Below are 21131 nucleotides of genomic sequence, written 5' to 3'. Positions count from 1 at the left end.
GTGGAGGGTGTTGTTCGTGATGCGACGGCATACACTGAGTACTCCCGCAAAAAAACTGTAACGGCTGTTGACGTGGTCAATGCGCTTCGCAAGCGCGGCAAGATTCTGTACGGTTATGCATAATGCACAAGACGTGTGTTCGTTGAGACGGCGTTATTGCCGCTCCGCACTTAGATAGCAGATGGCCAGGAGGTTGATACACCGTAATGGTAACATCCCTCCTCTGCCTCACCAAAGATATATCTTTTTTCTTTCCATTTTTCTCACTTTACTTTATTTTAACTTCCCTTCTGTGCCATACACTCCTCACTAGATCATCTGGAGATGCGATTAGCTTCTTTATTTATTTTTTTTTTTGTTTAGATGAATTCTTCTCTTGTTTTTGATAAGGATGGGAATGAGTGTTCTGTAGGTGATGTTGTTGATGAAATTATTGATAAACTTTCTTTATATAGGAGTTGTGGGGGTGATGGTTCTTCTGTTGTGCTTCGTAAGAAGAATAGAAATGTGGCACACGATAGTTTGGTGAACTCAGTTAAAAGGGGTGTTAATCCTTTTTACGTTAATGTGCGGTCGTCTGCTAGGTTTAGAAGAAGGAAACGTTGTAAATACATTGTTCCTTCTAATGTTAGTGCAAAATCTTCCGTTGAGCCGAAGAACTCGTTGTTTTCGTGCAAGGTTGGTAATGTCTTGCCCGTAATGTCTCATGGGGCATCTGTCGTAGCGCCTGGTAGAGCAATTACTGGTAGAAAGGTATTTGCAGCTTGTCGCGGCATAACTAAGGCAGTTCTTTTGTTTAAACTGTTTAAGGCGGAATCGCTGCCTGGCGGATCGAAGCGAGTGAGATGTTATAGGAAACGGATGCTGAAGAAAGAGGCTAGTGTACTTGGTAGTTTTGACCATTCAGCCGCAAGCGCGGGACTCGACACTCTTTTTTGGGGTGCCGTTGCGTCAGTTGTCAGATATCGTGATCTATACAAAAGAAGGTTGTGTGTGATATGGAACGATAAATTAAATAGTGGCGAGAAAATACCCCACCCTTTATTACTTTTGAGGTCGCTTCCACTGTTTGGTCTTGTAGTGGAAGTCCAAAAGCTGTGGTGGCGATGCCGTGATGCGGAGTGTGGCTGTAGCCCGGAGGTTGTGGAGTCCTCAATGGGGATTGTTCTTCATGAGTCTGGTGGATTCATAGGCGTGGCACTGTTGGGCTCCTTGGAATCACTTCGCATAGGATTAGAGAATTTGCGTAAAAATCCGGAGCAACCGATATCTGGAAGGGAGGAACCCAGGAGTGAGGAGTGCGGGGTAACTCATTTTTCTTCCTTTTGTAGTACTTTCCCCGCTGCGCGTGTTATTCAAGTAGCGAAAGTGTGTGCAAGTGGTCTGGGACCAGCGGTTCCTGCAGCGGTGCGGAAACCTCAGAGTGGTGAGCTTGTGGTTGCAAGAGTAGCAGCAGATGAAGTTACCGCCCCCGATTGTCCCTTCAAGGAACTCATCGGCCGTTTCCTTTGAGGTTATTGTAGGTGTCTCAAGTTGGTGCTGCGTCGTGGGGACCATCGTTAAGTTTTGTTCGTTTCAAGTGTGATATACGGAGTCACTGAAATATTACTCAGTCAATGTTTGTTTTCTGCATAGATGAAGCCTTTCGTTTGTTTAAAGAAATCCGTAACGTTCTTGTTCTACCTCTCTCCTTTTTAATAAAGCTGAACGCAGCCTTTAATTGGGGGCTGTTTAAAAAGCATTGTACCTCAAAAGTATAAGAATTATTAGAGTAAAATATTGAGGGGAGTCCGCTGCACGGTGCCAATGATAACACTAAAGACTGCTGTAAACACCCGCGCCCCTCTGCGCGAGCGGGCGGTTCCACTTGACCGGGACAAACGTCTAGTGCCGTCGCAGTCATCGCTGCATCATGGCATTTATACGACTTTTGATGAGGCATATGGCTCCGCTCCAGCGCGGACGGACCCGTCACAAGGCAACCATTACCTGACACTGCTTCGCTCAGTGCGGTGTGGTGCCAACAAAACCAACGAGGCGACTGCTGATACAAAGACCACAGTTGATGACAAGGCATGTGGAGGGGAAATGAAGCCACGAGGGCATTTGGAGGGAACTATGAAAAGTTCCGTGGCGTCTTTGTTCGATGGGGTTGCCACCCGACACAGCCCGAGTGAGTGGATCACCGAACAGCAGGCGAGCAGCCAATCGGTGCGGCCAGTGGCGCAACGGGACTTTTACAGTACGGCTCGGCGAGTGGAGCGCATTGACGATGACATGCGCAGCGGTTTGGTCGGTAACACGCAGCGTACCGTAGATATTATGCGAAAGCGTGCGACAAGCCCAACGTTGTGCCCCAATCCTGACGTGTTCCCTGTCTTTCCCGCGCAGCGACGGTTGCTGGATACTGACGCTGATGGCCGGTGTGCCCGCAGTTGCCTGGATATCGTGGACTGTCAGCGACTTGCACCACCAAGCGAGAACCACTTGGGGTTTGAATACGCCCCATTGGACCGTCTCGCTCCAAAGCTGCCCGTATCACCGGCGCTCGCCGTGCAGCAACGTCTAATCACAGACATGAGTTCTTCAATGCCGCTCTTTGCGGGTACCGCAAAGGTGCAAAAGTATGCCATCCCGCGCTATGCAGGACACGTACCGTCCTTCCCGCGCAATGTGGATGCTCTTCATGGCAACGACACCTGTCCCCTGCGGAAGTGGAGCAAGTCATACGTAACGCTGGCGACGGTCGGTTGTGGCACCGATGCTGGTAGACGGAACAAAAACCCATTGGTGCGTAATCGCAGCGGTACCAAAGCCCCAGAAACAAAACCAATGAAGCCGAAAACTAGTGAAGTAATAAAAATGACGGTTGAGGGCTCAATGCTGCAGACGACGCTTACACAGTTGACGGATGCGGAGCAAACGCTCAACACTCGTGTGGATAAGAAACCAAGGAAACTTTTTTAGGGAAGATTTCACTAGATGAGCGCAGATGCAAGGGAGGATTTGTTGAAGGTAGAGAGGTTGGGGATACAAAGAGATTTCATAAACGGGAATCGCAGAGAGAATGCAAGTAGCGGGTAAATGATGTCTCCCTCACAGATGTAACTGTACAAGTGTACTTCTTTTTCTCCAAAGGTTTCCCCTACTCTTTTCCTGCTGCTATTGTGAACCTTGTCAATAAGGTGTTGCATTTGGCTCGGCCGGCCGCAGTGTTGAAGTTATTTTGTTTGTTTGTTTGTGTTTGCTCAAATACGGAGGCGTCTCTTCAACGCGAGTACACTACATACCTTTTCATAATTTCCTTTTTCCTTTTCCACTGAAATGTATCTCAAGATATATATATATATATATATCGATAGAATTAAATGTACATCTTCACCTCTTTTTTCTTTCTTTTCCCTCCTGGACCAGCAGCTCTTGTATTAAGTTGAGAGTGTGGTGATGTGGTGAGGAAGTGGGTGCTGTTTTAACCTCCATTGACTTGTGCTCATTTTTAATGCTCTCGTCTTTGTTGCTCTTCGACCGTGTTTATGTATTCATCCTTTGCTCTCTGTTTTTATCCCAAAGCATATAAGAATTATTCCATCTCATAGCGTAATGTTATGGAGGCCGTGAGTGAGGTTTCGTTGCTGTTCCTGCAGCGTGCTCGGCTGCTATCATTTTGAGTTCGGTGTTTATGAATTAAAGCGACTTTGTCACCAACAGGCGTGTAGGCCCTTGGTGACAAAAACGAAGATAAGGCTTGGACAACTTGGCAGTAGGCAAAGTTGCGCATGTTTTTGTTGTTTCACACCAAAACGTAACTCATTATCTTCGTTCCCTCACGCTATGGCAACCTGCGGGGATGTGTGTCCTCTTCTTCAGTTATATCGCGCCCTCTTAGTGTTTGCTGCTATGGTACAATCCACGGTGCTGTAAGAGTGGTTTTATTGCTCATACCATCTCCCCTTGCTTGTATAATTTCAATATAACAGACGCGCCTAGTTGCCTCTCTCTCCACAGGGGAAGGAAGGAAATCACTTCTTAGTGTGTACTCTCAACCGAGTAACCGTGAGGCACATGCTACCCTTTGTTGCCCTGCGGGTAGTTGCGGCGCTGGTTGTTACATTATTTGGAGTGTCAGGTGTTGTGTCACCACTCCTTTGTCTATCGAATAAATGCACGACGCTGTTTGGTGGTGGAACGCATACAACGTTTCCACATACACTTTCGTTAGCGAACTGTTTTGCTGCAGGAATGCTGATCACTATTGCCGTTTCACATTTCTTTTTGCACGCGCTCGAGGATGCTGCAGCACGAAACGCCGATCCCTCACTGGTATCTTTAATTATGCTTAGTGGTATTCTCCTCCCCACTGTTCTTGACCGCATCGTTGACAAGAAAGATGGAGAGGAAAGTGAGAGAAATCGCAGCAACGGTTGTTGCCATGGTCACGGCGCTCTGTTGGCACAAGATGACATTCACCAAGGTGGGAGGTGTGGTGTCCCACTCGTTCTGCTGCTCATGTTCTTTCATGCTGCCATGGAGGGTGCTGTGTTGGGTCTTGAGCCAGATGACCCATCACTGTTAACCATAGTCGTGCCGCTGTGCGTTCATCGCATCCTTGATGGTGTTGCCATTGGTGTAGCGATATCAAAGAAGTTGTTTCTCGCTACTAGTTGCAGTTCTGAGGAGCTTTTACTCCTTCATGCTGATGGGATAGGAGAATGTACTCATAACGCCGGCCGCTTGCACGGGGGCGTTGCCTCCACTGAAATGTGCTTGGTGCGAAAATTTGACCGAAAACTAAGGGACGAACTTTGGAGGTGGCCCGTGTTGCTTTGGTTGGCCATAACACCCGCTGTGGCTTTGATTTCTGCGGTTCTGTGCAGTTCCTCTTCCGATGCCGCTGGAGGACACTGCGTGGGGAAACACAGGGACCGGTATTGCAAGGGGCATCGGCCAATTCCCCATAACGACACTAGGGAGTTATTTAAAAGCGAACATATCCGCGGGATTGGATCTTTGAATTCTCTTGTTGGGGCCGCAGGCGGTGGTCTTTTTCTTTTTGCTGGTCTGATGACAATACTGCGTGAGGAAGTGCATGGTTTGGCGGCGTGTGTTTCCCTCCTACTGGGGGTGCTGGTAACGCTGCTCCTTGGGCGAATTGAAATATGATATACATTACAGTTTGGGGAAGGGCTGACGCTTTTACGATAGCTTTGTGTTTCACCTTAATTCGTTTATCACCAGTGCTCGCTGCTGTACTTTCGGTTCTTATTCACATAAATTCCTCAATGGAGTAGATGCTGCGTGACCTGGCCATAGGAATGCCAGCGGTAGCATGAAGGGAATGGTACTTGTGTTCCTTATTTTCGGGATGGGATGTAATGGTGCAATTTGTGGAGCGAAAGAGTAACGATGCTTTTTTTTTTCCTCCCTGGGGGGAGGAGAAAAGGTGGGTGGTCGCACGCACCTGTGCGTGCATATGCCCGTGCACACGTAAAAGCGTTTAACGCTTTTAAAATTTTTCGTTTCCCCTCTTGTGTACATAACTTCGCGCGTTTAACATCGTACACTCCTAAACGAACGTCAGAATTATTGTATTGCACCGGGATGCTGCGCGGTGGTGAAGCCGCGCGACCCACTGGCAAACTGTGGTAGGTTGCTCTTTACGGAAGATCTTGTTGTTTCGTTAGCTATCCAGATATTTGCTTCCCGAGGAACAGTGGGGTTTGTAATTGAGCAGTGGCGTCGCGTGTTTGTACGTTGGTGCGCTTGTTCGTATCAGTTTCCTTCACTTGTCACTTCCTTACGGCGTAGACTTCGCAGTGTTCTCCTTAGTGGAAGGGTGAATAACGCTTGTGGGCTGCAGCAATGCTGCACCCCAATACTCGTATTGGGACCGTCTTTCAGACACGAGGCGTCGGACAAACAAAAGTTATTCCACTTCGCTGCAGTGCAGCTGCTGTTGGTGGTGTCAGCGGGATCACGTGTATCGAAACGATTCAGCTCCCCGGCATGATAAGATGTCGTGCGTCTTTGCAGCCTTCGCTTTGGACCGCTTTCATCAACATGCAGTGGGCTTATTTCTGGCAAGCTTTCAGGCGAGAGAGAGTGGAGCAGTTGCTGGGTAGGATCAGATGCAGCTGGCAGAACGCAGTGGTCGTTTCGTCCAATGCTACGTGTCTAGTTTGGCACACTAGCAGAAATGCAAACACTATCGGTCGTCGTGCTTCCACGGGTTGTTGGACTACCCCTTCGCGCCCACTTGCCGCTATTTCTCGGCCCCAACCCCTGTTTTCGCGCAGTTGGAGGCAACCTCGGGCCCTCCCTCTTCGCATGGATTTCATGCATGTAGCGAAAAGACACCTTGGGGAGGAAGGGTATTGCCAAGCCACTGCCACCGGTTTTTTTGTTACCCCAACCATTGCAACCGCACAAGTATGCATGACCAGATGGTACGGCTCTCGAGCACAGTTATCGCTCGTTGACTTCGAAAGTATGAAACGGCTGTGTCGTGAAGAACGCATGCAGCGCTATGGACGGCGAGTCGCTTTGGTTGTGGGATTCCTAACAAATGCTTTGGGCTCAAGCAGCTGCGAGTGCTGCCCGCAGGATGTGCTGAACTTACTATCCGTTTCTGAGCGTGTTGAGGTCATAAGCACTATTGCTACCACTCCTTTTGTGAAGACCCAACCCGTAGTCTTGGAGGAGATGCTGTTATCTGTTTTCAGCGACGAATGCCTCTCCCAAGAGGCTGCGTATAGTCTGCTACAGGTGATTGATAAGGCTCGTGCTGACGGCTTGCCGGTGAGCACCATGTGCTTTTCTGAGGGCATCCACTGCGTGTTATCAAAGAAGAGTGCAAATAGTAATGCTTCCCAGAGGCGAGAACTGGTTGCGGCGACTCTGGCGTGTGGCGAGCGTGTGTTGGGCTTCGATGAGTTGGCATCTCGTTGTGATTTGTGTGGTTTATGGTATGAGAGCGCGGCATATCGCACTGCAGTATCTGGAGTGTTGATGGGATTGAACCGACTGTCGCCAGGAACTGATGGTAAAGAATTCTGTTTAATGAGCACCACATCGGAGGACATTGGGTTCGGTGGGCTCGTATTGCTGCTTCTTCAGTTTCTAAGGATGAGGAAAGGGGCGGCTGCCAGTCACATCGCTGCAATTGAATTTCTCCGCTGTCGGATGTCCCCGTGTGTTGCTAACTTTACTAAACAAAGCGTTGCAGTTGAACTTGCACGGATGGAGAGTAATAGTGCTTTTCTTGCTGACAATTATCCGAGTGCGCTGCATTATCTTTGGAATGCTGATCAAAAGCACAAGAAAGAGAGGGAGTTGGCGGCCGCGGCGTGGCTTCACTTCGACGTCAAGTGCGGGACGCCGTCAACTGCCGCAGTGCTCTTGTCGTGTTACAACAATAATTGGAATGGAATAGCTTACATACTGCAACGTACAAGGCAGGCCGGCTTAGGTGTTGCGTTAAATGCACTCTCCGCAATGATCGAACTGACACCAACAGGATGTTACTATGCCATCGTACGGCTCTGTTTCCCTCACAGTCGTGGATATATTGAAAAAAATAGCCAAAGCAAAGGTTCCTGCACTTTCCTTTTTGAGGCAAGGGCGCCAGGGGGGGAAAGAGGAGGGGACGTCGTATTGAACCCTCCGAAAAATGTCTTGGAGTCATGGCAGTTTGTTGAAAACGCGGTTCGTCAACATCGGCAACGACTTCTGCTGCAGTTGGGTGGTGGGTGTGCTGTATGGTCTTTATCAGCGGAATACGCTCAACAGATCGCTGTTGCTCTGCCACAACTTTCGGGCACACTTCTTTCGCAGTGGATTAGAGGGGTATTATATCATAACCAATGGAACACCATCTTCACACTACTACGTGTAGCAGCGGGGCGCGGTGTTTCTCCTGAAATGGAGGTTCTTGTTGAAATTCTCGAGAAAGCTTATAGGAATATTGGAAGGGGCGGGAACGGTGTGCCAAATGAGCAGAAAGGCGTTAGTGTTCTGCAATCAGTTGTAGAAAATATACGAACGCTGTTTCCGTATTGTGCGCAAACCGTCTTTCGCGCGTTTGTCGAGCGCATAGCAGTGCAGTTGGACATCGACACTACGTCGTCGCTTCCGTGGGATTCTGCCCTTCGGATTCTATCTGCTGTTAATGATCTCGGTCTTATGCACTACCCACGTAATTGCATGGAGTTAGTTGCAACGAGCGCCCCCGCAGTTGCCGCGTTCTCCATGCTTCAGATGTTGGACACCACGCGTAGAGCTGACAACCATGTGCGCAATCATTTTCCTTTAAACCTTTCTCCCCTCCCACTGGAGGTAGCGGCACTTCAGTCTCTGTTGCGCTCCGCACAATCAACTGGTCTTCATGTGGTCGCTGATGCGTTTGCGGTTCCTCCTTCTAACATCAATACAGCGAGGGTCACGTGGTGGTCATCGAGCGAGTTAGCAGTAGGTATACCTGTGGCTACTGCACTTTACAGGCGCCAGGCCGTCGGACTTTGGTACGTGGCACTACAGAGCCTGCACAGGAGTTTTGCACACAGTGGCAGAGATGTGAGCAACGTTGATGCGCATCATGCGATCAGACTTGCTGCATTCGGGTCCACGAGTAATGCCACATTGCTGCAGTGTCTTGTAGCACTCCCGAAGCACGAGGGGAAGCAAGAACTAGCGTTTTCACGGCGTCGCCTCAAGAGGGCTGATGACGCCACGCTCGTGACAACGCTTGGGTGCATCGTAGGTGCGTTAACGGCGCGTGGCGCATGGGAAGTGGCGCTTCGCATTCTTCCGTTAGGTGCCACTGACCTTCCACCGTTGCTTCGCTGTGCGCAGGAACATGCGATACGCCTCAGCGACGGCAATATTAGCACAGGCGGTGCCGAGGAAAAGCGGAAGGATCGGTTTCTTAAGTCAGGTGGTAGGAGAGGATCTCGAAAACCTTTTCGACATCATGCGATGCCGACTAGGGTGAAGAGGCTTGTCGTCAAAATGCATCTTGAGGATTCTTTCCGTTGGTGGGATAACAACCAGAAGTGTTGATGTGTTGCCCTTACCTGATTTTTTGTATGATTAAGCCCTTTTTATCCGATTGAGAGGTGGTTCTAGTACTTTTGCATCTGTCTGCGACTTTGTATTATTTCCTAATCTCATTTTTAGTTTGTGTTCATACTGCGGGAGCCGCTGGGGCGTCTCATGCTGGTTTTTCTAGCGTTCGTCCGTGATTTCGGTGGGTAAGCATGCTGCTACTGAACGCTGATCGCGCTGTTGGTTGCCACGCGCGAGAGGCCTCTTTGCTCTGCCTTTTGGTACCACCTTCCAGTTGTAAATTCTCTTCTGCAAATGAACTCAACTATGTCAGTTGAAAGGGTTAGGAATCTCATAGGGTGTCTTCAAACCCAAGTGGAGTCCAACACCTGGGCCAAGGACGGGATAATCTTCCATTAGGCAGTAGGGACCATGAGGCGATGTATCCCCGCTCGTGGTGGCTTCACGATGAAGTATAAAAAAGGCACCGGCCTCTGGGATGAGGATCACGTTAACGACTACAAGACAAACCGTTATCTCTCAGCTCGCGCTACAATGCGGTGGTACCAGGAAATGGAGCGTCATCAAACCCGAAACAGCCTTAACGCACGCCGCGCGACGCAGAGCCACAACAACAACCGGGGGCTTCACCACACCGGCCGTGGTGCCTTTGAGCGAGAGTTGGAGCGGCGTGGTGTACAGGTGGAGAAATACCCGCTAACAACAACAACTGGGGCGATGCGAGTGGCGGAGCTGGTGATACTTCGCCGCATGGAGTTGGAGAAAAGGGCCGAAGAGGCGTTAGCAGAACAGCGTGCGGAGCTTCAGAAAAAAAACCCGACACCGTCCGAGTGGTACGACGAGTCGAAGGGCCCACTGAACCCCAACTTCTTGCGGTCGATGCGCTCTCATTATGAGGTGGATATAGCAAACCTCCCAGACACACCGCTCATACGGGGACAAAGGGAGTTCTTCATAGGAGAAGAGAGGGGGAACGGAGCAGCTTGACTCGATTGTGCGTTGCGGTTGAGGGTGTGGCCATGCAGTGCACCAAAACGAATGGATTAGCGGGCTCGGTTCATGCTATGCTGTGTCGTCGTGTACCATCCGTGGGGATAAAAGAGCAGTTATGGTGCGATACAACCGCACGTTTACCGAGGTTGTGGGGGGAGGCGTTAGGTTGTTCATAAATTCACTGGTGGGAAACTTCCGTTAATTTTGGTGGTGTTCCAGTGTGAGGTGTTACACCATAGGGTTTCCGCGCCTGACAGTTGCGATGCCTGTCATCTCAACTTTGCTTTTGCTATGTTCATGTCAGAGCTATAACATTAAATTTCTCTGTTTGTGTATTTGTGTTATTTGACGTTTTCACGGTAAAGGGGTGAAATAGAGAAAAGAGGAAAAGGGCGAAGGTCGAGTGAGGAGTTAGGTTCCCAAACGACGGGGAATGGTAGGTTTGATCCCGTATGACATAGTATATAGAAGCAGTGAGGACAATGAGTTCCCTATCACTGGACTTGGGAATGGGTTGGCAACATCATCTGAGAATGTTGAATGTTTTTCCACTACCAATCCCAGCAACCACGCGGTTGCAGAGCAGCACTGTAGTGGTAAGGGTTGGCAAAGTGCGCGTTTTGCTTCCATGCCTCAGGAACTTGTACTTCGCTTTCCCGGAAACGCGGAGTTGGTGAATTTGCGCATACTGAGTCACGAGAGTAAAATTATGTCAAAAATGGAGGTGCGCTTGTATGCTCTTGACGACGGCGACGAAGTTAACGGAGTTGGTGGCCATTATGGACTTGAAGCACCGTCTTTCCGTGAAGTGCGCTTTCTTAAGCTAGGTTCGGTCAACTTCAGCAGTAACGAGCACACGAACTACCGCTCAAAGGAGCGTAAGACTGTGCATCTGCACGCCAAAGCGTACTTCTTGAAACTTCTCTTTCATGCGCCGCACCAGAATGCTTTTAACCGTTTCAAGCAAATTGGCGTGTATTCCATTGAATGTAGCGGTCAGATTAGCAAACGCATACCGAGGCACGTTGATCATGCGGTAGTTAGTTCATGTATTGTTTCCCAGACACCTGTAGAAAGGGATCACACCAGGGAGTCAAGCAACTACAACGGGAGTGGCGTCAAGTTGCCGCCCTTGCAATTGGAGCAGCAGCAATATCAGTTGCAGCATCTGCTGCAGGAGCAAGACAGACAAGGAGAGGGTGAGCGGTCACCTGTAGAAACTCCTGTTAGAAACATCATCACTCAGGATGAAGGAATGCCTGCCTTCCGTTCTGTGCGCATATTGGAGTTTGAAGATTTTTTTGTCCGCCGCTCTGCTGAGTTACTAATGCTGAAGAATCAAGCGATATCAATGGATGACTTTGATACCGCAAAGGCGTGCCAGGATCGAATTAAACTGATGAACCGCCGGTCGAAGCGCATATATCAAGCAGAACAGGACAAGGTACAGGCCATCATTGACGAGGACTTCGATGCCGCGAAGGAGGCAAAGCAGCAAATGGATACGATGATTGAAAAAGTGTACAACGATGTTCAGGTTCCACAATTGCGACAGGTGCCAGACCCACTTGAGTACAGTAGTGATACGTTCAGCGAGGACGCACCTCAGGATGGCCGAAGAAGCGGGGCAGAGGCGATAGGCCTATCTATTGGTTGCAGTGGGGATAGGTATGGCATGTGTGGCGAGAGGAATGAGAAGATGTGCTGGAGTGCGGAAAGGCAAAAGTTAGCACCGGAAGGAGAATATCAGGACTTGCCCAGCGGCCCCACCGGTGACAGTGGAATGTCACCCTTCGACGGTGCCGGTTCTGACTTGGGTCCCTCTATCTTTGATGATTTTGACAAAGATACGGGTCAGAAGTTGGATGCACAGAATATCTGGCACCAAAAGGGGCAGGAGATCGCGGATGCTAAGTGCAATAATGACGATTGGAATGCGCAGGAAAGGCCCCCCGGTGCCAATCAGGATGTAAGCGTGAGTGACGGCACTGATGAGTACGCCATTGGGGGCAGATTGCAACCGTGGGAAGAAGGTGTAGTACGTGAAATTATGGAGGCATCTGGGGAAACTGACATGCCAAAATTACCGGACGTAGGTGGGCGTAAGTTCTCGGAGATGCAAAACCTCAACAATGTTGTGGGCTTATTCACTACAGCGTGCCTGTATAGCAGCAACTTTAAGCTTCGTGAGTCAGCGCTTAGTGTTTTGGCCTCCAAAATGACAACTCTTTACGAATCAAGCCCTGTCTCAATTGAGGAGGGAGTACTACGCTACTTAGACCTGAGTGGATATGGGTTGCAGGATCATATTCCGGCCGTTGCTAATGCTGCCTGCGCGTTTGTCCGTAGTGTTCTAGAGGATGAAGCCAATGTATTCGAGGAGGTTATGTGCCCAGTGGTCAATCTGCTCCCACGGTTGCTCTGTTGCGCGGCAGATTATAATCCGCGCTTACGGGAAGAAGCCATGTCGACACTAGCGTTATTTGTGCGCAAACCAGAGATCGGAAAGGGCGTTATACTTTCTGCGGTACTAGCCGACCCAGTTGACAAGGATCGGCGGCGGCTGTCTCACACCCATGCACGTACGCAGCTTGCACGCCTCAGTGTACTGAAGGACCTTGCGGCGAATGGGGGTCTACAGGTGCGTGGCAGCGCTGGGAGCATGGGCAAACACAACGAAAATGCGTGGTCCCGCCTGCTGCAACCGTGCTTGAATCACCAAAGCTCAGAGGTAAGGGATCTTGCTGTGTCAACTGCCTCCTACCTTATCAGTGAGGAAAAACTCGTTTTAACGAAAAGGCGAGCTGGCGAAATTGACAACGTGTCTATTCGTGATCAACTCAAGGCAGCCGCAGAGCTGTTGAGAGCTCAAAGGGACGGTGAGGCACCGTCTTCACCCAACTCTGCAGCAGCTTTCACGCCGTTTTCGATGCGGCAGCGCACACCTAACGTGAAACCTGAGAAAGCACTAGGAAAGAAATGCAGAAAAGCCCCAAAGGCACAGGAACGACAAGTATAGCCTTCAGGTGTCTGTTTTCAAACTGAAGAAGCTGTGCCATTGCAATCAGGTGCGTGTTTGTATTTGTTTGTTAACGTCTGTGTGTTTACGATTACATTTTACGCGTGTTTCCATTTATGTCAGAGCGTGAGTTTGTTTCCTCTTTCTTTGCTGCATATGTGTTTATTGGGGGGATACCTCTCCATTCTCCTACCCGTTTGCTTCTTCGATTATACGTTTGTAAGATTGATACCAGTGTTTCCTTTTATTATTGTTGTTGTTTGTCCTTGATGGACAGGCCGTTGACCACGTGGGTTAATGGTGGTGTATCGTATGAAGCCGTGCTCTGAGCTTCTTTTGACTCTCCATGGTCATGTTTTTATACACAAGGGAGATACAAGTGCATGTTGGTGTCTGAATCTCCCACTGCGAGGTGCAGCAAGCATGAATATATAAATATATATGTTTATTTGTTTGACTACAAATATATGCGCACGGAAGTGGGGTAGTACCTGCCTTCCCACTGGATACGTAGATGCGTGTGTTCGCTGCTTGTACGCGAGGCATCTAATTCACACCTTACGTACAGGAGTGTTCATGTATCTTTACAAGTTTTGGTTGTATGTTTTGCCCTCAACGTGCGTGTGCGTATATACGTTTTAACCTATTCATATGCACGTATGACTTTTCTACCCGTATTTTTTTCCATTCTTTTTCTTCTCGCTACAAAGAAAGAAAATTGTTTGTTCTGGGGAGAAAAACTTTCGTTGCAGCAACTAAAAATGCAGAGGCCCCTGACGGCTGGTAACTTACCGGAACAAACCATGAGGGACGGCATTGTTGACCCTGAAATGGCACAAGATGCCTTTATTGACCTTGACGACCCAAACAATGAGATCGTTGATGAAGATAATATGGCAGAGATTGAAGAAGATGACGACAACGTAGCCTACAACGTTCCTGCACATGGAAGTCGGAAGCGCATGGCGGAAACGGACCTCAATAACGGAGAAGAGGATAACTACGATGACGATGGCGTTGGAAATGGGGCGGGTACTGATGGTGAAGAGGATGATGCCGATGTTGAGGATCTTAACGAGGTGCCTGACTGCGAGCCGGAGCGTGATGACGCATTGTGCTTCTTTACCGCGCGTGATGCCTCTCCCGTGCATGCTGTTGCTGTACACCCCGCTGATTCTGGATTATTTGTAGCAGGTGGCCAGAGTGACGAGGTGTACGTACTTAAGCTGGATGAAGAGAGCCGCTCGGTGCACAACCTCGCTGTACTGCGGGAGGCTCACGCCGATACGATTAGTATTTTGGCCTTCTCGCCGGATGGCACAACACTCGCAAGTGGAGGTCTCGATGGCGTCGTTGCCATATGGTGTACAGTAACCTGGAAACTGCGGCACGCACTGCGTGACTTAAGTGGTGAGTTGCTCACGCTCCTGTGGCATCCCTCAGGTCTTGTTCTCGTGGCTGGGGCGGACGACGGACAAGCGGCAATGTGGAACGTATCAAAGGGAACACTTGCGATGTACTTCGCGGGCCACGGCGGGGGCATAACGTGCACAGCGTGGACGCCGTGCCGCAAGCGCCTCGTTGCAGGTGCCAGTGATGGTGCCGTTGTGGTTTTTGCGCCGCGAACTGGGCAGCAGGAGTTTCACATTGCGAAAGGTCTGAGTGCTGACAGGGCGTCGGTCACAACTCTCTGCTGTTTAGGTGACAGCAGTGGCGAAGCCCCGTTGGGTGACTACGATGACCGGTGTGTGGTGGGCTGCGCGGACGGGACGCTACACGTTATTTCGCTCAACAGCGGCCGCGTGGTGACCTCCCTTCCGGAGGTGCACACCCAAGCCATTGAAAGTCTACACGTGAACGTTGGTAGCCGTGGAAGTCACACGACCCCGCCGCAGCTTCTTCTTTCAGCGTCATGCGATTGCCGTGTAGCGGTGTGGAGTGCCGCGGACCTCAAACTGCGTACAGTGTTTCAGGTTGGGGAGAGCGTTATTCCTGCTGCTTGGGCAAGTGGTTATTTTGTTGTTGCTGGTTGTAGCGATGGAGAGATTAAGGTGTGGGATGGAAGGTCTCAGCAGCAGGAACCACTCGTCCGACTTATGGGGCACCGACGAATGGTATTAAGTTTTGCGATAGTTGAAAGTAGCGGTGTAGTTGCTTCAACCAGCGACGATGGCACCGTTCGCTTTTTCAAACTGAGCCTTTAACGGCGTGGATGAAGGGACTCGCTGTCCGTATTCGTCTCTGTGAGGATGTCTCTCCATTCGTTCGACGTAAGGATCGACTAATTGTACAGGACTGTTCTGAAGGTGTTAACACCGCCGTTTGTCGTACACAAGTACACAAATGTATGCAATTAACCGGGTAATTTAACGTTATGCGGGGTCTGTTGCTGATTGTAGAGCGGAGGCGATGCACTGTTCATACCCGACATGGTGTTTAGGAGCAGTTATTTATGTGTCGCGGTTGCCACAAGTGTGTTGTGCATTCTTCCGAGATTAATTGGTGATCACGATCGATGCTTGAAGTGTATAGTTTTAGCAGCCGTCTTTGTGGCCTTTTTCTTTTTTTTTTGTTTTGTACCTTCTTACCGACTCTCTTCAAAAGTGGGTGTTTTCCTCTTTTTCCCCCTTTTCCTCTTTGCATTTTAAGGAGCCTTCCTCTTTGGAGCCCTCAGGTGCCTCTGCGACCCAGCAGTTGAAGGCGCCTGGCGAGAGGGGAGTTGCGACAAATCAGTGAGCGGCCGGCTCCCTCCCACGCGTGCGGTAACGTTCACAACGTAAAGGTTTCTTGTTGACGTTGAGCCACAAAAGACTAAGCATCAGCTTTAGCATACGTTAGAGAGAGTGTAGAGTTGAGAAGGCCAAAGAGAGGAGCCTGATCAGATGGAAGAGGGCCATGCCATGGAGGATGATGTGAATGAAATCAACACAACTCTACTAGGGTTGCAACAGGCCTTCGCGGCTGCCATGCGGGAGTCGGGTGTGATGGGCAAAATGCGGGCGCAGCTGCGAGCAGCTGCCATTGGCGTAATACGAGCGGATCCTTGTTTACGCGATTCCGCCTTGGGAACGGTGTTGCAGCCGGCAGAGTTGCCGTTAGAGGGCCGTGTAGCGTTGCTGTTGATTGAAGACTTTTTGCGAACGCATGGATTGAAATTAGCGGGCGGTGTGTTTGAAGAAGAGTGCAACATTAGCATGGTGGGGGAGGCTGAGCGCCATATAGTGGAGCAGCAACGACAGTATCAACCGAGCCAAGGAACTCCTCGCAGCTCTTTACTGGAGTCACTGTTGGCGAGGGTAATAGATCCGCGCGAGTGTCAGCAGCTGCAGCAACAAAAAACGGGTGCAGCTCCCGTCGCACATGCATTACCTCATTTAGGACAATCCGTGGCCCCTTCACCTGCGGCAGCGACTTCCACGACGCACACCGTCAAACGTGAGCGAAGGAGGCCAGCTGCAGAGCTTTCTGTGCCTCTCGAAGTACAGGGGCGCTCAGAGATTACCGCGTGGTTAAAAGAATACGAAGATTCTGTGGATTTTAGTGACTCATCACTCGAGGACATGCCTTGTGTGGATGAACAAATATTCGACGCCGTGATTCATTTGTAAAAAAATCAACAGCGACACCAACACTGGAACGCTGGTGCCTCTTCATGAGTTTTTTCTTTCGTGTCTCTGGCCTTGTTTGTATGGGACCGTCTGTTATGCTTGTGTCTCTCATTTTCTTTCTTGCGGCATGCTCCGCCCTGGTGTGCGCTTTTGCGCTTGCTGCCGATGTGAAAAGTAGGCCATTTCTTTTTCTCTTGAGTTTGTACATCAGTGGTAGCGGTCATTGCTTCTTAGCGTGATTTTGAACTGTTGCGAGAGTCGCGGTGGTTCGGCATCCTGAGAGCACTGAAGTGATAGAATGGGGAAGGTTTGCAGAGAGTAAGTGAAAAAAATGAAGTGTTCCGGTTTGTTCCAATCCTCGTGCTCTATTCATTGACGTGCTTTTAACGTTGTAACTTACCGAAGTGAAGCCACCTTTTGATGCCGAGTGTGCGCAACTACGCGCCAGTTAAAACTGTCCCTCTTTTTCTTTTTGTTACCGATCATCTTTTTTGTCGAATTTACATGTGTGGTTCAAACGCCCTAGCCCTCATTACGCGTCTGTGAAGTGGGAAGGTGTTGCCGGACGCGGAGCATGTTCTGTTGCTTTTGGGGACTTCTACTTGCCCCCCGACGCGTGGCAGTTCCTGTGGATCGATTGCGCGAGCTGTTTCTGCGGTGCGGATTACGCAATGTTGTGGAAAATAATGCGGCGCAGTTTGGCGACCGTGCTGTGCTGCAGGCGTTCATGCCACTGTTCACACCTCATTTTACGATAGAGAATCACCACTTCACGATGCTGGGCGACATAGCTATTGACGATTTCCTTTCCACAGAGGTGCTGCAGTACGCGATGCACGCGGGTTTAGTACTAACAGCGAATGCTTGCAAGCAACTGAACGCAGTGTTGCATAATCACTTTACACTTCGTCTTTTCGCTAAAGATCTCCATTTCGACGAACTAGCTGTTCCCCTCGGCGTCAATGACCTTGCGAGAGATCAGGATAATGAGTCGGTGGGGACAGCAAAACTTGAGTTTCTTACTCCCAAACACGTGGGGCTGCGCGGTCGTGACACATTGGGCACATCATTCCACATGACACCCCTTCGTTGTGGCCAAAGCCCACTTGGTTGGGTTTTCTCGCACTTCGTTGGGGCCGTGCACCACCACTTAGGGCGAGACGCAACCCGGGAACTGCTGTTGCATGTGTATGGCAACCGGCTTAATACGGGTCTCCCAAATGCTGCCACTAAACTTCTCCTGAGGACACTGCAGCATTTTCCACCAATGAACGTTGCGGAGGCTATTCTCGCCGCTCAAGGACTGCAGGCGCAGTTTGTCTCAAGGACGAGAAGTCTCTCAGCGGGGTGCTGCACCCCTCGCGATGTCGGTAGCGATTCCAACAGCAACGGCCAAGGTGGTGGCGGGAGTTGTAATGATGATGATGTACATGTAAAAGACGGGAGTGCCGCTAACGGTGATGTGGTTCTTTGCTCAGGTTTCGGGATAAGTAATCCTGCGACTGACACACTAACAATTGACGAGTTAGTGGAAAGAGGTGATGAGGGAAATACCTCTGGGAACGTTAAAGACATTCTCTCATCAATAGCAACCGGGCCCAGGGGCTTAGATGCCGTCGATATGTGGAAACAGCGTGTGGAACGGGAGAAAAAGTTTCTGCAGACGGCAGGTGTTGATGATCATGGCGGTGTAAATGATGGAAGCGGTTGGCTACCGTCAGATGAATGGGAACAGTGCAAGCGCGGTGCTGCATCCCGTAATTCGGTTGACTTTTCCACTGTGGCCAATTACTTTGCCGATTCCTACGGGCAGAAGCAGCCTGTGAACGGGCAGAAAATTGCGCGGCTGAAATTCAAGGATCCTGTGCGTGACCCTGTTTTTTATGATACACAGTCTGACATGCGGAACGGTGTTCCCCTATCCACAGATGGTGAGCCAGTGAGTAGCTATCTTGACGGGCTCAACCAACCGCACGCAAGACTTTTCGAAGTGTCCCTTGTTGTCGGTGGGCGTGCGGCTGGAAGGGCAATTTCATGGCGGTACACAAGCGCCCGGGAGTCGGCGTGCAAGGCGTTTTTGGGTGCTGTGCTTCATGATTTACAACTCATGAGAGAACGTAGTTGTAGCGGCAATAAGAGCGATGATAATGATGAGAGCCCCCACACGAATGTGTGAAACCGCCTCTCAGGACAAAACTACAGGGAGATTGGGAGAAGGAAACAAGGGGTGTGTGGGGGGAGGTTTTAGTTTTATCGCATACGTGGTATGAAGTATCGTGCGTGTGAGGCTGTTTCCAACACTTCTGTGAGCATGTTGTTGGGCTCCCTCGACGTTTATTTGCACCCTTTTTATCATTGTTGCTTTAGTCACCTGCTTTATTTTCACACTGTTTGTATCATGGTCATTACCCTTCTTGGCCCGATATCAAAAGTGAAGTTTGTAGTAAAGTCAATGCGCAAACTGTAGAGGCAGATGCTCTGGTGTAGGGCAACGTTCACGGAGCACTTTGATAGTGAGAAGTGCCGCCTCTTTCCAACGCAGCAACAACTTTTTGATTTCATTGACTCGAGGAATAATGGTGAGGACAAGCTCGACATCGAGGGAGGCCAGCGATGGCTGCCCTTCAGCGTGGAGTTTCCATCAGAAGAGGAGGCCGTCCACATTCTCGCCTCGCGCAGTATTCGTTCCGCACCTTCCAGTTCGGCGAGTGCTGCGGGGCGGTTGTTTCGCAAGCGTTCCAGTGATGGGGATGTAAAGATGGAGTACTCCAACGCAGGACGACCCAAACTTGCACTTCGTGAAGATTATTCAATACTTTACGGTGAAACGCCGCTCTCGGGCCAGTCGCGGATGTTTCTGGCTGCCACTGTTGAAGGGTTAGCGCAAATAGTTGAAGACATCGAGCCGCTACAACAGCACCTCTATGAAGTAATACGAGAAAAAGCGGCATGCCACATGTATTTGGATGTTGAGCGGGAGAGGGATTACTCAGCTTGGCGCCCCGTTGTGCATGTTGTAGACAGTGACAGCGACAGCTCGTGCGGCGATAACGATTCGAACAAATGCGTGGCCGACGTATATGAATGTGAAAGTACAACATACGCTTCAGCGCTGGAAACAGCTCTCTGGAGGCCCCCTCGCTGCTGCCCGTGGAATTGTAGGATTCGAGCTGACAACAGTAAGACCACCACACTATTGCTGAGGGAACTTTATGCGTTTCTTCGTGAGGTATATCCTGAGCTACTGTCGGGTCTCAAGCAGGATCATCTGCAGCTTAAAAGGGACGTTTCCGGGTGCCCCACTACCCCTAGTGAACACGATACATTCTTTGAAGAGTGGCCGCTTGGTTTGGGCGTAAGCGTATTAGTTATGCGATCGGTTCAGCAACACCAATACGATGGCAAAGGTAGTGCAAAGTTCTCACAGCACTATGTTGTGAAGTTTGATGGACACTGGTTTGGGAGCAACGGAGATGTTGGACGACTTGTTTCGCAGTTCATCGACTACCTGTATGAGCGGGTGGAAAGTGATGTACAACTTCACACAGCTTTGTTTTACCATGACGTGCCGAAGCATTTCCCTGTGCTTCCCTCGGAGGACGCACCCAACCTGCCCTTTTTGCCCCTGAGGTGCGTTATTGATTCGGCTGTATACAGTCGGAACCGTACAATGCGGTGCCTTGGGAGCTGCAAGCTTCATAAGACAAGCATTCTCGCTTTGGAGAAGACAACAGAGCGGATGACGGATGCGGTTTCGCTATTCTTTGCATCGCTCATTACTTTGCCACATGGGACCCAACGAGTTGTTACTGTACCTGACGTGTCACCGCCACGTAGTGTCAGTGGTACACCAAATGCTTCTACTAAGGGAGGCAATTTGTTGAGTAAGCAACTGCCTCTTGAAGAGGCCGAGAGGTACAGTGCACTCGCCAAATACATTGGCGAACAGTGGAGTTCTGCGGGTGGCGTTGAGTGCGGTGTGAGCTCCATTCGCCGCTGTGGCGACCGTTACCTACTATTCATGTTGAAGGGGTCCCGCTACTGCGGCAACATTGGGCGCCAGCACCGATCCAACAACGTTTACATAAGTGTTGATCTTCATTGCGGGATGTGGGTTCAGAAATGTTTCGACCCTGAGTGCGCAGGATACAGAGGACCACCGCAACCTCTACCGCCACTAGTTGGAAACCAGTGCTGCGGGGCGCCAAACGTGGTTGAAGGGACTGGTGGAAACCGGGCTGTTTCCCTCGCATCACACGCCTCTCTGAGGACTCCTTTCCGTCCGTCGCAGGACGCTTAGAATGAAGAGCGAGTCGAAATAAATTTTCCTGATAGGGTGGGAATCCCGCGTCAGTCACCTGGGGGAATGATGTATTGATGTTTTCTCTTGTTTTGTTACTGATTAGGAGCCACAAGCTATGTGCTGCAGCCCCCACTCCAGTCTGTAATCA

At 50.1% G+C, this 21131-nt stretch overlaps 10 protein-coding genes across 10 annotated transcripts; all 10 read left to right on the top strand.

Annotated features, from left to right (window-relative positions):
* Positions 1-363: 363 nt before the first annotated feature.
* Positions 364-1512, top strand: TEOVI_000338700 (uncharacterized protein; the record flags this gene model as incomplete). The annotated part of the gene is made up of 1 exon (XM_067226301.1): positions 364-1512. One exon carries the CDS (start codon positions 364-366, stop codon positions 1510-1512), a length of 1149 nt encoding a protein of 382 aa, XP_067082402.1.
* A 294-nt stretch (positions 1513-1806) lies between these two features.
* On the top strand, positions 1807-2967 carry TEOVI_000338600 (uncharacterized protein; the record flags this gene model as incomplete). The annotated part of the gene is made up of 1 exon (XM_067226300.1): positions 1807-2967. The coding sequence occupies one exon, from the start codon at positions 1807-1809 to the stop codon at positions 2965-2967; it is 1161 nt and encodes a 386-aa protein (XP_067082401.1).
* Positions 2968-4062: 1095 nt separating this feature from the next.
* On the top strand, positions 4063-5160 carry TEOVI_000338500 (ZIP Zinc transporter, putative; the record flags this gene model as incomplete). The annotated part of the gene is made up of 1 exon (XM_067226299.1): positions 4063-5160. One exon carries the CDS (start codon positions 4063-4065, stop codon positions 5158-5160), a length of 1098 nt encoding a protein of 365 aa, XP_067082400.1.
* Positions 5161-5859: 699 nt separating this feature from the next.
* TEOVI_000338400 (uncharacterized protein) lies at positions 5860-9054 on the top strand (the record flags this gene model as incomplete). Its single annotated transcript, XM_067226298.1, has 1 exon — positions 5860-9054. One exon carries the CDS (start codon positions 5860-5862, stop codon positions 9052-9054), a length of 3195 nt encoding a protein of 1064 aa, XP_067082399.1.
* A 417-nt stretch (positions 9055-9471) lies between these two features.
* On the top strand, positions 9472-10047 carry TEOVI_000338300 (uncharacterized protein; the record flags this gene model as incomplete). Its single annotated transcript, XM_067226297.1, has 1 exon — positions 9472-10047. One exon carries the CDS (start codon positions 9472-9474, stop codon positions 10045-10047), a length of 576 nt encoding a protein of 191 aa, XP_067082398.1.
* A 439-nt stretch (positions 10048-10486) lies between these two features.
* TEOVI_000338200 (uncharacterized protein) lies at positions 10487-13072 on the top strand (the record flags this gene model as incomplete). Its single annotated transcript, XM_067226296.1, has 1 exon — positions 10487-13072. One exon carries the CDS (start codon positions 10487-10489, stop codon positions 13070-13072), a length of 2586 nt encoding a protein of 861 aa, XP_067082397.1.
* A 761-nt stretch (positions 13073-13833) lies between these two features.
* Positions 13834-15276, top strand: TEOVI_000338100 (WD domain, G-beta repeat, putative; the record flags this gene model as incomplete). Its single annotated transcript, XM_067226295.1, has 1 exon — positions 13834-15276. One exon carries the CDS (start codon positions 13834-13836, stop codon positions 15274-15276), a length of 1443 nt encoding a protein of 480 aa, XP_067082396.1.
* A 678-nt stretch (positions 15277-15954) lies between these two features.
* On the top strand, positions 15955-16680 carry TEOVI_000338000 (uncharacterized protein; the record flags this gene model as incomplete). Its single annotated transcript, XM_067226294.1, has 1 exon — positions 15955-16680. One exon carries the CDS (start codon positions 15955-15957, stop codon positions 16678-16680), a length of 726 nt encoding a protein of 241 aa, XP_067082395.1.
* Positions 16681-17254: 574 nt separating this feature from the next.
* Positions 17255-18856, top strand: TEOVI_000337900 (uncharacterized protein; the record flags this gene model as incomplete). The annotated part of the gene is made up of 1 exon (XM_067226293.1): positions 17255-18856. One exon carries the CDS (start codon positions 17255-17257, stop codon positions 18854-18856), a length of 1602 nt encoding a protein of 533 aa, XP_067082394.1.
* A 297-nt stretch (positions 18857-19153) lies between these two features.
* Positions 19154-20980, top strand: TEOVI_000337800 (PrimPol-like protein 1; the record flags this gene model as incomplete). The annotated part of the gene is made up of 1 exon (XM_067226292.1): positions 19154-20980. One exon carries the CDS (start codon positions 19154-19156, stop codon positions 20978-20980), a length of 1827 nt encoding a protein of 608 aa, XP_067082393.1.
* Between the last annotated feature and the right edge of the window lie 151 nt (positions 20981-21131).

This window comes from Trypanosoma equiperdum (genome assembly GCF_001457755.1).
Source record: "Trypanosoma equiperdum strain OVI genome assembly, contig: ctg_73, whole genome shotgun sequence".
NCBI lineage: Eukaryota > Euglenozoa > Kinetoplastea > Trypanosomatida > Trypanosomatidae > Trypanosoma > Trypanosoma equiperdum.
The sequence above is the reverse complement of the archived record's forward strand: the minus strand, read 5'-3'. Positions and strand labels throughout refer to the sequence as shown.